Genomic DNA, 16406 nt, shown 5'->3' with positions numbered 1-16406 from the left:
CATGAACTCTGCCTGCCCTGACTTCAGATTTTCCATGACTACGCCTTCTGCCTCATCCTTTTGTACCTCACTCTTTGGATTGATCTTTTGTGTTTAACCTCGGCCTGTACCTGGATTAAGCAATCAAGTGTGTTGAATGTATTCTGTGGAGTTGGTTGTGATTTGTGTGCCCAGGTACATTACAGTATAATGGGCCGCACACCACCCAGCCCTAATTGAAGATATTCAGCAGGGCCTACAGGAGCTTGCATTAGAGGCTCCCACTGGTCACACCAGGAAGCGACTCCTGAAGGTGGCAGGGGAATTACAGGTGCTCACAGGGCAAGGTCCGGGCCTGAATTCATCCAGTTCTGTGGTGCCAGTGGAACCGCTAATACCATTACTTGACAAGTTTACACGGAACAGACACGACTTCCCTAACTTCTGGGACTCCTGTCTCCTATATTTCCAGCTCTGCCCAGTTCCCTCAGGGAAAACTCACGAACACGTCGGGGTAGTTGTCTCCCTCCTCAGGGATGAGCCCCAGAGGTGGGCATTTAACTTGCCCCCGGAAGACCCTGCTTTCAGCTAAGTTGATGACTCGTTCTCGGTCATGGGGGGGATCTATGGTGACCTGGACCTAACCAGAACTGCGTAGATTAATTGGGAGATGCAGCTCTTCACCATAGCTTTCGTCAGGGCCTCAGCGATCAAGTCAAGAACCGGCTGTTGGGTCTCCCCTCTCCTACCACCCTAGATCTTGTGGTACAGCAGTCCATCTGCGTTGATCAGCAGATCTGGGAACGCCGCCTGGAGAAGGTCACCAGTGGAACTAGGGGTCATTCACTTCCTCAGTTAAAGCCTTTTTCCTCTGATGACCCCGACCAGTTCTCCTCTACATGCCAGAATTTCATCTTCTACCCCTGATCCTGCGGAACCGAGATTGGTTCATCCAAACTCACTCCTGCAGATCGGAATCGATGTGTTGATCCTGGTCATAAGGCAAGGACCTGCCCCCGCAAAGAAGCTGGAAGATTACAGTTTATTGGGGGTGCAGAGGGGAGCACCTCAGACCCCCTAACCCAGCCTCAACGTCGTCTCCTGCTTCCAGCTACCGTGTCTTGGGATGAAAAGACCCGCCAGGCCCTGGTCTTCCTTGATTCTGGAGCAGATGCTAACCTCCTAGACCAGGATCTCACCTCTGACCTGGGGATACCTGTCGCCCCTCTAAAGCCCCAAACTATCATTGGCCACCATTGATTGCACGCACCTTCAACAGAGACTTATACCTTCTGTTACCCCAGAAGTGCTCTTAACAGTGGGAGCCTCCCATAAGGAAGTGATCCGCCTGATTGTTATCAGGGTGGTTAAAACCCCCTTGGTATTAGGCCTCAATTGGTTAAAATCACATAACCCTGTGACTAACTGGGAAATGGGTCAGATTGTCCAGTGGGGAATCAAATGTCAGGCTAACTGCCTCACATAAGTAATGCCAGTACTGTCCCCCGTGGAGACTCAGAAAGTCGGTCTGGGTGAGTGAGCTGAAAAGTGAGCAGAAGGTTGCTGAAAGCTTGGTTTTGAGCTGACAGGGAGAAGCCCTCCAGCTGATAGACAGGGATGTCTGATGTATAGTAAGTGCCGGACAGGCAAGGTTTTCTTTTGCTGTTTTGTTATTTTATCTACAACTTTCAATAAACCTAGCTGCAAGCCAGCTTAAAATTGATACCTCTGTGTGTGATCTGAGTTGGATGAACCAGACAAGTGTCCTTTGACCCTAGCAAAGGCGATCCTGAACGAAACCCCTCACAATATATTTATATATATATATATATATATATAAAATACAAAAATATAAACCACAAATGAAAGCGTTATATTCCACATATTCACCCGGTGTATTCTGATGTCTTTTGCCCTCGAGCAGCTGACAAACTCCCACCTCATTGAATTACTCCCGGGAACCATGCCCCCCAGGGGTTATTTGTTAAATCTGACCGGGCCAGAAAGAAGGGCCCAGAAAGAGTACATCCAGCATAACCTAGAGAAAGCTGGCTTCTTCTTTGTGGAGAAAAAGGATGGTGGGCTGAGGCGCTGTATGTAGTATAGGGGCCTGAACAAGATTACAGTGAAGAATCGTTACCCTCTGCCCCTAATGAAAGACCTGTTCTCTCAGGTCAACAGGACTCGATTCTTTACTAAGCTTGATTTGAATTTGGAAGGGCAATGTATGGAAGACACACGTCTTTAACACCAAGTATGGGCACATTGAAATTTTGGGGTATATTTTATCAGATCACGGGTTGGCAATGGATCCAAACAAGGTCTCAGCTGTACAGGAGTGGCCGCAACCCACTGACCTCAAGGGTCTTTAGCGCTTTCTGGGCTTCTCATATTTTTACAGGAAGTTCACCTGGAACATCTCCACCATTGTCCACCCTCTGATGAAGCTTACCAGGAAAGGGGTGGACTCCTCAAGGTGGCCCCAGAGGCCTGCAAAGTCTTCGAAGCGCTGAAGAGGGCTTTCTGCTGTGCACCCATATTGGTGCATTTAGTGCCCACTCACCCGTTTATCATAGAGGTGGATGCCAAACGTAGAACGTTCCTGATCTGTTTGGAACCAGGTCAAAAAAGCAGTTGCCCAGCAGAAGAGGTTTGCGGATTGCCATAGTTCCCCTGAGCCCCATTTTTAACTCGGCATTATGGTTTGGGTGTCTACCTGCAATATTCCTCTCCGCCAACCAAGTTAGCACCCAAGTTTATCGGTTCATTCCCCACATCGGAAAAAGAAAATTGAGTAGCTTAAAGGGTTAGGCTTCCCAATTCATTGAGAGGGGTGGACACCTTCCATGTTTCTTTATTAAAATCTGCTACTGACTCTGCTCCCCTTTCAGATCCCCCTCCTCCGATTGAGGTGCAGGGAGCACCGAATACGAACTAGAGAGTATGCTGGACTCTCATAAGGTGCGTAACTCCCTGCAGTACCTTAATAATTGGAAAGGGTATAGACCAGAGGAGAAGTGCTAGGTGCTGGCCTACCGCATACATACGAAGGAACTTGTGTCGGAGTTTCACTAGGATCACCCGACATCCCCAGCATCTCTGCAGACGTGCACAGTATGCACGCAGTATTCCTGCGGGCATGCACAGTACAGCACAGCCCAGGGGCCCTGCTGTAATAGGGGCACCTCTTGTACCCCCGGGGGCGGGAAGCTGTCTGCCTAGCCACGGGGCAGGGCATGTGTAGTTTGAATTCATATTTCAGTATGCTTCTTCCAATCCAATAGTGTCATGTGGCGCATTGTGATTGGGCACGCTGCCCATTTAATGAGACCCTGTCATTAGCACCCTTGCCCGTTATAGCCTCTGTGTTACAGTGTGCTTGGGTATGTACTTATGTTGGATTACCATTTTGACCTTTGTTGTCTTCCCCCTGTGACTTGTCATCAGCTCAGGCTTATTACTAGCAGCGTCCCGACCTGATCATTGACTTTGAATTAAAGTGATTTGTGTGCCCAAGCGCATTACAGTTCCTCCTAGTTTGAAGGTCAGTAAGGTGGCCCCTTGGCAGTTATTTAGGAGATGTCACCTTACATTGCTGGTCAGTGTGGGGGCTTCCTAATGTTTGTGATCAGTGAGAAACCCCCTTACACTAAGCAGGGTACTCATTTGTGATTCATGGTAAAAGTCACAATTACAGAGATAGAACAAATAGTGGAAGGTTATTTACTTAAGAGATGAGAGAAGAAATGTAACTCTCCCAACTCTGCTCTTCTTATCGGTTCCAGAACATTAAGAACATTACATGGGATATCAATCTGCCATTGTTCATACCTAACAGAACCGCTAATGACCTCTGAATAATCCATAGTCATAAAAGCAGCAATGTCCCCCAACACTTTCCCAAAACTTTTCCTTATATTTTATATGTACACACATCAAATACTGATTTCTGTTCGTCTACATTGTTACATTTATTGGTGAACTTGCAGGTAAACCCCACCATCCCAGTGTAATAAAAAAATGGGAGGCTCCCATAGAGAAAGTCTCATCTGCATATACTTGGCTTGGCTTATTACAGATTACTTGGTGGCCAATGTTCTTGGAATGGCGCACAGCTCAGTATTCATTATAATCTCATTTTTATTAGCATACAGCCATTTGGACTCATGTGGCTCAGCTCCTGGAGGCAACTTTAGGGTGAATTTCTGCAGCAGAGCGGAGAAAAGAAGAAAAAGCATCATTCGGGCCAAATTCTCCCCAGCACAAACACGCTTACCTACAGAAATAAAAAAGGGAGAATTGAGCCAGAGACAGACTGACAAATATATGGCTGTTTTCATTGCTCTGAATAAACTTTTACCAACATTTTCTAAAAAAAAAAAAAAATACAGAAAAATTATATCAAAATGTCATAATGTCTGAATTCAGAAGGGGACAGTATTTTGGTTTACACATCCACATAGCAGAATAAACTGACAGTAGGGCCAATTGGATTGCTCAGACCGAGTGAGTACACAAATTTTAACTTCAAAGAAAACAATGTAACTGCAGGAAACTTATACCATTTATTACAATTAATGATATGATGTTTATTGTCTTATACAAAATAAATAAAAAATGAGTGAGGTCTGTCCTAAATATAAAACCTTTCACAGGCTTAGATCCTGGCAGAAAATGGGTGAGCAGCAAGGGCATGAGCCACCTTCCCATAACTGGTCCCATAAAGAAGGAGGGGGAAAAGTGTTTGACCCCCTTATTGTCCATAAAATATAACATCAACATGTGAATGAGGAACAGAAACACCCGGGCAGGAATAATGTTCTATTTAGGGGTTATTCTTTTTAGTTTCCCTGGGCTGTTCTTATTCGAGAAGCCAGAGGTGGAGAGAACGATGCATGTCACCCTAGCTTGGCTCCTACAGAATATTGCTGTGATTCTCTTACCTGCTGAGAATGGCATGAAGGCCCCCCGATTGCGAAATTGTCCCTCCCCATCCAGGAAGTGCTCGGGGTTGAACTGTTCTGGTGTCTCCCACTGCGAGGGGTCATAAAGCACCGATGTCAGGAATGGGATGATGGTGGTACCCTGATATGGAAAAGAGAAAGAAAGGTCTTCTTTATTAAATACAGATAATGAATTATGGTAGATAAATGTATTTGGCCTAATCAATGCCAGTTCCACATTTATAGTCTTATTGTACTCTGTTTTCTGTGCTAATATCATAAACATCAAAATCTTAATGCAAAACCAGTGAAAGCTATTATTTCCTTGTCCTTTGCCTTTACTTTTTACGAAGTTAAGCCAACCCCATCTGATCCAACTTTTTAGAACTTCATTCATTGCTATTACTGGGCTGTATATAGTACAACATGGATAAGTATTCTCTTTTTCAAGATGACAAAATATGATATGCTAACCCCGATTTGTACTTTTTCTCCCCTACGCCGGTTACCTTGTGCCACCCCCTCCCTCCTGTGGCCCCTGTAAGGGAGCAGATGTTTATGTTCTCTAACCCCCCCAAGCGGTAATCCCGAGTGTGACTCGGGGTGGCTTTTACATGCAAAAAGCGGTAATCCCGAGTCACACTCGGGGTAACTTTAAGAGCCCCCCTTACCTTTGCCCCACACTCCAGCAGCGATCTGATGGTCCTGCTGTGATGCCCAGGCGCCGGTCCGTCGGGAAGCGTGGCCGGGCGGGAAATTTAAATGCAGATTACTAAGTAATCTGCTTTTAAATACCACCCGGGTCCCGGCCACGCCACTGCCCGCATCAGCAGTGAGATGCGAAGCACAATGCAGAAGTCGTGCATTGTGCTTTGTATCTCTCTGGAGATGCAGAGTAGCTCCAGCGTCTGTGTGAGGCAGACGGGACATCCCTACTCACATCACCCGGGAGGATGAGTCATCTTCCGGGTGATGTGGGTGGTGATGTATGGGTGTGTGTCTGGGAGGGAAATTTAAAAGCAGATTACATTGTTAAATGGTTTTTACAGTGCAAAAACAACAAAAAATGTAATAAAAATAAAAGTACATTTTTAATTTTTTATTTTATTTTAAGATTACATTGTTGTCTATTATTTCATTAATTTTTTTAATTATTATTTATAATTATATACTATATAATGATTTATGATTATAATATAATAAATAAATATAATTATCATACCCGGGAGTTAATCCTAAGAATTACAAGCCCACAATACAAACCAAAATTTCTATGCAAAAAAAATAGGATCACTTTTTGCAAAAAAACTGACAGAATTAGAACGCCGGGGGGTTAAAGACTTTAAGGTTAATGCTGTTAGCAATGTCATTATATTCTATGAAGACACTGTGCCTAAACCACCACTAGATGGCAGCATGCAGGGGAACAAAAGAGAGCAGGAACCTGTTGCATGGAGAGAGGGAGCTGGGGAACGTTTTGTTGGGGGGACAGAGTCTTTTTTGAGGGAGAAAGGAGAGAGGGGAGAGATTATCTAGTGGAGAAGCAGCCCAGCCTGGGTACATTGATTAGGGGAGCAGCAAGAGGGAAGCTATTGATTCAGGTGGCAGAAGCAATGAGACTAGTGCTGTGAGGCTGAGCGACCCTTCAAAGTAGAACAGGCGGCTGTGGCCCTTCAGGTAAGTACTGCCTGTTATATGAGGAACCTTTTCTCAATCGCTAACAGCGGTCTTCTGTATTCAACAAATTCCTGCTGACTTATAGGAACTGTCAGATATAACCTATCCCTGCCTTGGAACTCAATCCTTGTTAGCTGTTTGCCTGCTGGTGACTTTGATTATTTTTTTTCTTTGCCCTTATCCTAAACTCATTGCATTGTTGGGAAGTCTCTGTTGGAAATGGGAGAAATCGTTATATGTTCATGCCAGAACTGCATTTATCCCCCACCCCCTTGCTCTTGCCAAGTAGGAGAACTGTTTGACTCATGAGTGCTCCATTCAAGTTTTTTTGATTCTAATATATGTTATTCACCTCTTAAACACACTTTATTAGAGTGGTAACAAAAATAAACCCCTTTTTGTTTGAACTTATTCCATTGGTGTATTGGGCCAGATCAGAGTAAGTGGCTACACGTAGGGGCTTGTCCAGGATTTTTTTTATTTCCTAATTTCCCTTTTTTTTTAAACCTACTTGGATTTTGGGGTCTGCCTGCATTACATAATGGACCCAAAGACAGTTGCAGAGTGATGCAAGCATCACAAATTGTCTCCAGAGAATTGTATAGTGTTGCAGCTGCCTGGTGTAACATGGACTGATCCAAAAATTTGCGAAGTTAGCCAGAGGTTGTCTGGTATTGGCAGGAGTTTTCAGCTAGATATTAAGACTGACCCAATGCAGACCTATGCATTATTGGATCGGAGAGACCCTCTATCACGGGAGCAGTTACCCACAAGTATACCGATTCCTGAGGAGAAACTGGCCCATATGATCACTTTTGAATTGAGTGCCGCCACAACATCCGAAATATTACAGGGAGGGGAGACACCACCAGTCGCTACAAATACAACATATATAGGAGCTGCCAGTTCTCAGAATGTAATAGAATCAGATGTCCTGACTGCCCTGAGTCATCTGGTTGAGATGTGTTTAAAACCTACCCAGCCCTATACCGGATTCGGGTACCGCAAATTACATTTTTTTTCTGGGAGACAATCCACACCCGTGGGTGAAGACGACTATGAATCCTGGGTGGACCAGGCCGCTCAGGCTTTGACTAAATTGAGACGTCCCTGAATCTCACAAGAAACAAGCTATCACTGAAAGTCTGAAGGGACCTGCAGCGGAGGCCATTTGAAACTTGACTTGGAATTTGACTTGTGTAAAATCTGAGCACACTTATCAGAGCGTGGGTGAGAAGTTGTCTGCTTAGGCTCTTACCACATCCCACATAGAGTTGAAAGAAACAGTAGAGAAGCTGAAAGAAAATAGGACCATGAAATTTAGATCACTGTTGGAGGCCACCAAAGACAAGGTTGGGACTGTAAGCGTGCCTACTTCGCGACCAATACAGGGATACTGCTACTGATGTGGTGAAAAAGTAACATCTCAAGGAACAATGCCCCAACCAAGAGAACTTGATGAAGGTGACCGAGCCACTACTTGCAGAAAAGCATCAGGGAAATTTCCAAGGGGCCAAGTGAAGGAGCCAACTGGGTGTCCTAAAATTTTAGTCAGCTCTATTCCCAAAAACAAGAGGAGTAGAAAGGGAAAATGTTAGCCTCTATGCCTAGGACTGCCTCCTTGTTACGGAGGTGACAGGCACACCAGCCTCCAGCTCTGCTCTGGAAAAGAAAAAGCCAGGGTTTTCAGACCACTGGAACCTCAAAATTAATCGATATTCAAAAACTCCCTAAAGTTTTGATTGGGCCCTCCCCTGTGATTCCTATTCAAGTCGAAGGGATATATACTAAGGCCCTCCTTGACTCTGAAGCCCAGGTTACCACAATATACCAGGACTTCTATGATAAGCATCTGAAGCACATACCAATACAGACGTTGGAGTTTTGGGGTGTAGGTGCCCAGAACCTTCCCAATGATGGCTATGTTTAGATCAGATTGACTGTGGATCCTTGGTCAGTTTCAGAGAAAATTCATCCTTCACTGAAGTCTGTATATCAGAGCCTCCTTAAGGAAAAGAATGCCTCACCAGAAGGAGTGGGAAAATTGTGGCTTCTGGAGAACAAAAAGAGAGTCTTACAACTGGGGGGAGGTGGCATGCCTCAGAGCAGAAGTGCAGTTGATTTATAAACAGCCAGGGCCTTATTTGCTTTTAGAGACAGCCTCTGTGGAAGGCCAGGAGGCTAGAGTTGAGCTGGTACTTGAGACAGTGCCCACTTGGGATCTGAAAGGAAATAAGGGAAAAATTCCTATAAGTGTCAGAAATAGCACTGGTTCACCGATGGACCTCAGGGCTCGGATGCTATTGGGAGAAGTGAAGCCCATCTCCTCATTGCTCCTTCTCTCTCAGTGGGGGGAGTGTCCGATGAACTCGTAGAGGAGCTCCCCTGCCTAAACACCTCTACAGTGCCTGACGAATGCCAGAGTGGCCGAAGCTGTTCTTCACTGATGAGTTTGATGTGGGATGTGCAAAGAGTGTTTAACGTCGCATCTGTCTATCTGATGACAAGTCCTTCAGAAAAAGGTCTAAGTGGATTTCCCTGGCAGATTTTGATGATCTCCGGGAATATCTCAGTAAACTTAAGAGAGTTATCGGTGAGTCAAGAAGCCCTTATGCCTCGCCAATTGTAGTGGTCCCAAACAAGAACGGGTCCTTCTGTTTATGCATTGACTATCGTACATTGAACAGGAGGACCATACCCGACCAGTACACCAATCCGAGGATTGAGGATGCTTTACAGTGCTTGTCAGGGGCTAAGTGGTTTAGTGTGCTGGATCTGAGAAGTGGGTATTAATTCCCATGCATCCCGAAGATAAGGAGAAGACGGCTTTCATTTGTCCTGTTGGATTTTTTCAGTTTAATCGGATGCCTCAAGGCCTGAAAGGAGCTCCAGCCATTTTCTAATGGCTGATGGAGAGGACAGTGGGTGACATGCATCTTCTGCATGTACTGGTGTACCTGGATGACCTGATCGTTTTTGGGCGAACTCGGGACGAACAAGAGGAATGTCTGATAAAGGTCTTAGATTGTCTTCAGAGTGACGGCTTTAAGCTGTCCCTAGAAAAATGCCAATTTTGTCTTCCATCCGTTACTTACCTGGGACATGTTGTCTCAGCAGATGGTGTGGCCACTGATCCCTCCAAGCTGGAATCTGTAACTACCTGGGCATGACCCCGAACTCGAACTGTAGAAGAGCTTAGATCATTCCTGGAGTTCTGCTCTTACTATAGAAGATTTGTGGATTTGAGGTTGGCCAAAATTACCAGGCCTTTAAACGAGCTATTGAAGAATGAGGGTGAAAAGGGTGAACTCACTCCAGTTATCTGAACACACTCTGAGAAAGGATGGTCCAAAGAAAACATCCAAAAGGAATGGACTGCTGCTTGTGAGGAGGCTTTTATTAAATTGAAGTGAAGTCTCACACATGCCCCAGTGCTAGCCTACGCTGACCCAGCCTGTCCTTACGAACTGCACGTGGATGCAAGCAGGGAAGGAATAGGGGGGGGTGTTGTATCAGGAGCATGGAGGAAAGTTGAGGCCCATTGCTTATGTGAGTAGAAGTTTTTCACCATCAGAGAACTATCCCACTCATAAGCCGGAGTTTTTGGAGACTATCTGTATGGTGCAAAGTTTGAAGTTTGAAGTTAAGACTGACAATAACCCCCTCACATTCATCTTCACTACTGCAAAACTGGATGCCACTGGCCACATATGGTTAGCTGCACTGTTAGTGCAGCTAACTGTTAGTTCCACTTCAGCCTGAAGTATCAGCCAGGAGCAGGAAACTGAGATGCTCTTCGTTGTCACGAAGACCGTATGAGCCCAATGAAGACTGAATCTGGTTGGACCCCGAAGAAAATCAGGTTCTATGTCAAGGAGTTGATCGGCAGGCCAAGGGTGCAATTGGTGCAAAGGCCGTTGGTGTTATGGCTGCTGGAGTCCCCAAACTTTATTACAATATGGTTCAGTTAGGAAAACCCAGTTTGCCCACCCTTAGTCGACATGACTTGCAGAAGAACCAGTTGGAGGACCCCCTCTATCGGTTGGCTCTGAAGGCTTTAGAGAGCCGGAACCCAGAAATTCTGCAAACTGATATACCAGAGAAAGCCAACCTGGTGCTCAAAGAATGGTCCAGAGTCCACTTGAGTGGTAGTTTAGTTTACTGGAAGGCCCCTTCTGAAGACTCTCAAGAGAAATTGCAACTGTTCCTTCCTGAAAAGCATGGACACCCTGTCTTGACAGCTTTCCACAATGACCGTGGTCACATGGGAGCGGATAGAACTTTTCAACTGATCTGAGAATGATTCTATTGGCATTGTATGCGGGCTGAAGTAGAGTATTGCCATTCATGTTTGAGGTGTATTTAACTAAAGGTTCTACCATCAAGAGCAGCTCCAATGGGTCACTTGCAGAGTCAAAGTCCAATGGAGCTGGTGTGCATGGAACTTCTGTGCTAAGAATCAGACACAAGTGGACAGGGGAACATCCTGGTGGTCACAGATCATTACACTCATTATGCCCAAGCATTCCCCACAAAAGACCAGAAAGTCTCCACTGTAGCCAAAGTCCTGGTGGAGAAGTACTTTGTTCATTATGGTCTACTCGGATCAAGGGACAGTTTGAGAGTAAACTAGTCAGAGAGCTAGTGAATATCTTGGGGGTGAAGAAGTCGAGGATCACCCTCAGGGAGACCCTCAACCAGAGAGGTTTAATCGTACCTTGCTGGACATGCTGGGGACTTTGACAACAGACAAAAAGGAGCATTGGAGTCGGTTTGTTTCTGCGCTAGTTCATGCATATAACAGCATAAAGCATGATGTGACTGGGTATTCTTATCGCCTGATGTTTGGGAGAGAAGCTAGGCTGCCCATTGACTTGGCCTTTGGCACTTGTTGGATGGAACTTTTGCTGCCACACATGAGAAATATGTTAAGCAACTCCGTAAGGATTTGAAAGTGGCTTATGAAAAGGCCCAAGCAGCCCCTGAGAGTCGGGGGTCACAGAACAAGAGGCGATACAATTTGAAGGTCAGAGTTCATGATGTTAAGCCTGGTGACAGAGTACTCCTAAGAAATTTGAATCAACATGGTCAACAGAAACTTGCAGATCGATGAAGTTCTCAACCCTACATGGTTTGTGCTCAACTACCAGATCTTCCTGTATACCAGATTCATCCTGAAAAACAGGACCACTGAAGACAAATATTTTTTTGAAGCAGTACGAGTGCCCCCATCAGTGGAGAGAATGTCTCAGAGACGGGTCCCTGTAACACAGTCAAGATTATCTCTTCCAGAATCTAACCAAAGTGAGCCAGAGGAGAAGGATAATGACTGGGAAGAGGAAACTGAGACAGATTGGCCTTGGGAACGAGCAACTGAAGACAACAATTGTTGTGTCGATGAGCCCCGCCCTAGCTCATTGAGGGTGGAAGCACCTGAGTTTGTGCCTCAGGTTACAATTGAATCTGTGAGTAGAGACATTCCTTCTGAGTTACAAGAGACTGTGATGGGCCCTCTTGCTACAGTAGAAGATCCTCTGTCACCACCCTCTGAAGTAAGAGATAAGGTTGCTGACTAAGAACCACTTGGAACTGTAGAACCAAGAGAGAAGCGTCCAGTGCAAGCCCCGAAAAGATTAACTTATGACCTACCTGGAAGTAGTACAGAAAAGGTTATTGTGAGTGCTAGCAGGCATGTGAAAGCCACAGTGAAGTATGTGCCGAAAAAAGGTTGACTTCCCTAGTTCTTGGCCTATGTTGCTATAGATATTGTTATTTTCCTTTAGGGACCAAAGACTCTCAGTGGGGGGAGTGTGTAGCCCCTGTAAGGGAGCAGATGTGTTTATGTCCTTTAAAGACTTTAAGGTCAATGCTGTTAGCAATGTTAATATATTGTATGAAGACACTGTGCCTAAACCACCACTAGATGGCAGCATAGGGAGGGAACAAAAGAGAGGAGGAACCTGTTACATAGAGAGAGGGGGCTGGGGGAACATTTTGTGGAGTGGGCAGGAAGTTTCTCAGAGAGAAAAGAGAAAAGAGACTCTCCAGTGGAGAAGCAGCCCAGCCTTAGCACATTGATTAACCCCCCTAGTGTTCTAATTCTGTCAGTTTTTTTGATGCAAAAATTGATCCTAATTTTTTTGCATAGAAATTTTTGTTTATATTGTGGGCCTGTAATTCTTAGGATTAACTCTCGGGTATGATAATTATATTTATTTATTATATTATAATCATAAATTATAATATAATACAAAATTATAAATAATAATTTAAACAAATAATGAAATAATAGACAACAACAATGTAATTTAAAATGAAATATAAAATTAAAAATATACTTTTATTTTTATTGTATGGTGTTTTTTTTTTTTTTACTGTAAAACCCATTTAAAAGCAGATTACATTGTAATCTGCTTTTAAATTTCCCGCCCGGCCACACCCCCCAAATACATCACCACTCGCATCAACCAGAAGATGACACATCCTCCTGGGTAATGCGAGTGGGGATGTCCCGCCCGCCTCACCCCGACGACGCTGCTGCTGCTCTGCATCTCTAGGGAGTTGCAAAGCACAATGCAGACCTTCTGCATTGTGCTTCGCATCTTCCAGGAGATGCAAGCAGCAATAGCAAATTCCGGGGGTGGTGCTAGCTGGCATCACCCCCAGAATTTACTATTGCTGCTCACATCTGCAGTGAGATGTGAAGCACAATGCAGAAGTCTAGTACATCTGCTGTGAGTCTGAGCAACCCTTCAAAGTAGAACAGATGGCTGTGGCCCTTCAGACAAGTACTGCTTCTTGCATGAAGAACCTTTTCTCAACTGCTAACAGCAGTCCTCTGCATTCAACAAATTCCTGCTGGCTTATAGGAACTGTCAGATATAACCTACTCCTGCCTTGGAACTCAATCCTTTTTAGCTGTTTGCCTGCTGGTGGCTTTGATTTTTTTCCCTCTTTTGCCCTTATCCTTACATTGACTCATTGCATTTTTGGGAAGTCTCTGTTGGAAATGGGAGGAATCGTTATATGTTTATGCCAGGACAGGATTTAGCCCCCCCCCACTCATTCCAAGGAGAACTGTTTTACTCATGAGCAATCCATTCAAGTTCTTTTTATTTTAAGTTATATGGTATTCACCTCTTGCACTTTATTAGAGTGGTAACAAAAATAAACTCCATTTTTGTTTGAACTCATTCCATTGGTGTATTGAGCCAGACCAGAGTAAGTGGCATAGTCAGGAAACTGAAAATATCCAGCCCCTCCTGGAGGAGGAAGTGCTACACTCCCACCAAAGTCGTCTTGAAAGACGGGTCTGAAGGGTATGTTCAGACTGGCGGTGAGGTTACAGTGAGAATGCCCCTTCATCATGCCAGGGAACGCTGCCTTAGGAGGAAACCCGTAGAGAATGGGGGTAGCAGTGAGTGGTTCAAAACCACAGACAGCCACCCACTGTCCTCGATCCAGCACAATTGAGGGATCATCAGAATTTTAGGCAAGTGTGATTTTTTTTTTTTTTTTTTTTTTTTTTAGTTTACTTCTCCGTTCCTCATCCGGCACAGCCTGTCTGGTGTCATAATTTTGTACCTTGGGGATGGTGTATCCATGTAATTGGACATCTTTGGTCACAGAATGGAAGAAAGCAGTTGGCACCTGGTCTACGATTCTCTGTATTTCATGGATGACGGCATGGGTGTATGGCATTTGTGCTCTGTCTTCAAAGGACGGTGGGCGCATAGACTGTGTCACCTCATCAATTTCTTTCTGGACCTTCACTGAAAGATAAAAGTCAGATTTCATGTAAACAGGTGGACTTTCCAGATGTAGATTTCAATATTTATTGTGCATTATTGGCCTCTAACACTTTTTGTTTCAGCTTTTTCCCAATAAGACATAAAATCAAATGATATCATAGGAAGAGAGGAGTGACCCGGGTTTTTTGGCAAAAAGTGCTTACATGTATTTTTAACAAAGTAATACAAACAGTGCTACAACAAAAGAAATAATCTAGCTTTTAAAGTGCAGTCAAAGGCAACCCTAGCTATTACAATGATAGGGATTTGCCTTGCCTACTAGACAATCAGTTGTCTGACTAGATGTTGCAACAGGTATATTTGCTCAAAAAACTCTAACCTGGCGCATTTCGCCAGTAGGCTTCATCAGGGGATGTGTAGAGAGAGTCAGAGCATTCATTGTACAAGGTGTAGCTGAATGTGATGTTCTGTCAGTAAAATGATTGCGATAAGCATGTGCAGAAGACATCAATGGGCAGCACGGTGGCTCAGTGGCTCAGGGGTTAGCACTCCGGCCTTTGCAGTGCTAGGTCCCAGGTTTGATCCCCAGCCAGACATTATCTGCATGGAGTTTGCAGGTTCTCCCCGTGTCTGCATGGGTTTCCTCCGGGTACTCCGGTTTCCTCCCACATCCCAAAAACATGCAGTGAGGTTAATTGGCTTCCCCCCCAAAAATTGGACATTAGATTGTGAGCTCCCTTGAGGGACAGTTAGTAACACGACTATGGACTATAGCGCTGCGTAATATGATGGCGCTATATAAATACTGTGTAATATTAATAATCAATCCAACTTTGAATAGGGATATACCAATAAAGTGAATTCAGGGTGACTGATACTTAAGATGAATATCTGTTAATGTTATTGAAAAATCAATTATTCAATCAACATGTTCATACCAACTTCCTTAGGGGGATGCTCATACATAGTAATGACATAAGTAAACTTTAGGGTTGGTCAAAGAACATATATATCATTATATAATGATAGTGAATCGGTATATTGTGAAGGTAAGTAGCTGCTCAATAAATACATAGCAGAGTTCAACCTACAGGTAGTTTATAACAAAATATCTTTCAATAAAGATTAGCTTACTCTAGAGAGTTGTAAATGTCAGGGTGGGATAAAAAAGCAACACAGCCAACAGTTAGCGTGGTCCTCGGGTGAAAAAAAGGCTAATGAAGCAGGAAGCAAAGGGCAGCAGAAGCATATCTTAGTATGTTAACGTTCCTACCATGCATATGGCGCGTTTTACAAGTTGCCGCGATTGTACATAGGCGTTTATAAAAATTGTACTTTTACCTCTTTCAGGAAATACATACATAAAACATAAAACCCCTTCCTCATTCCCTGAAGGGAGTAAAAATATATGTTAAAATTAATGTTAAAGTATTTTAATAAATGTGTGTGTTTTTGTATACCTAAACTTTTTACTATTATTTTTTTTTTTTTACAAGTTATCCAACAATCACAGGATGGTTCCCACAGCTGCATTCAGGACAAGGCTCCCTATTCGCCCCTAGTGCTTTGTGATTGGCTGAGAAAAGGGAAACGCTTTTATCAGGAAACAGAGCAATCAGCAGAGCTCTGCTCTCCTGATTACTCACACAGCCCTAGAGGACCTGTGACGTGTTATTTATCCAAAAAACATACTAGAGTGCCTCTAGGGCTGCAGGAGTAATCAGGAGAGCAGAGCTGTCAGCATAGCACAACTCTGCTGATTGCTCAGCTCCCTTATTGGCTGAGGAAATGGAAATCTTGATGATGCTTGAGCTGTCATCAGGTTTCCCTTTTCTCAGCCAATCACAAAGCACTAGAGGTGAATGGGGACCCTTGTCCTCATTTAACCCCTAGTGCCCAGGGATCCCACACTGTCAGGAGGAGTCCCACAGCTGTGCTTATGTCATAAATGTAGCCAGGGGAATCATACTGTGGGAGTCTTTTTTTATACATATGTTTAACCCTTTCAGGGAATGAATTAGGGGTTTTATGTACCCCTGTACTTATTCCCCAGTAT

The 16406-nt window shown here is 44.3% G+C and overlaps 1 protein-coding gene across 3 annotated transcripts in view; it reads right to left on the bottom strand.

The window, feature by feature from the left end:
- Nucleotides 1–3935: 3935 nt before the first annotated feature.
- LOC140330405 (cytochrome P450 2C29-like) overlaps nucleotides 3936–16406 on the bottom strand; it is an 84450-nt gene continuing 71979 nt past the window's right edge. For 2 of the 3 annotated variants that reach the window (XM_072410526.1, XM_072410524.1), the window contains exons 9-10: nucleotides 4923–5064; nucleotides 3936–4255 (exon numbers count right to left, since the gene is read on the bottom strand). In XM_072410526.1, the coding sequence (XP_072266627.1) occupies nucleotides 4059–4255; nucleotides 4923–5064 (339 nt within the window). In that variant the 3' untranslated portion in view covers nucleotides 3936–4058. The remainder of the gene's footprint in view (nucleotides 4256–4922; nucleotides 5065–16406) is intronic. The other variant, XM_072410527.1, reaches the window with a different exon arrangement.

The sequence above is a fragment of the Pyxicephalus adspersus genome, chromosome 5 (assembly GCF_032062135.1).
Source record: "Pyxicephalus adspersus chromosome 5, UCB_Pads_2.0, whole genome shotgun sequence".
Taxonomy (NCBI): Eukaryota; Metazoa; Chordata; class Amphibia; order Anura; family Pyxicephalidae; genus Pyxicephalus; species Pyxicephalus adspersus.
The sequence above is the reverse complement of the archived record's forward strand: the minus strand, read 5'-3'. Positions and strand labels throughout refer to the sequence as shown.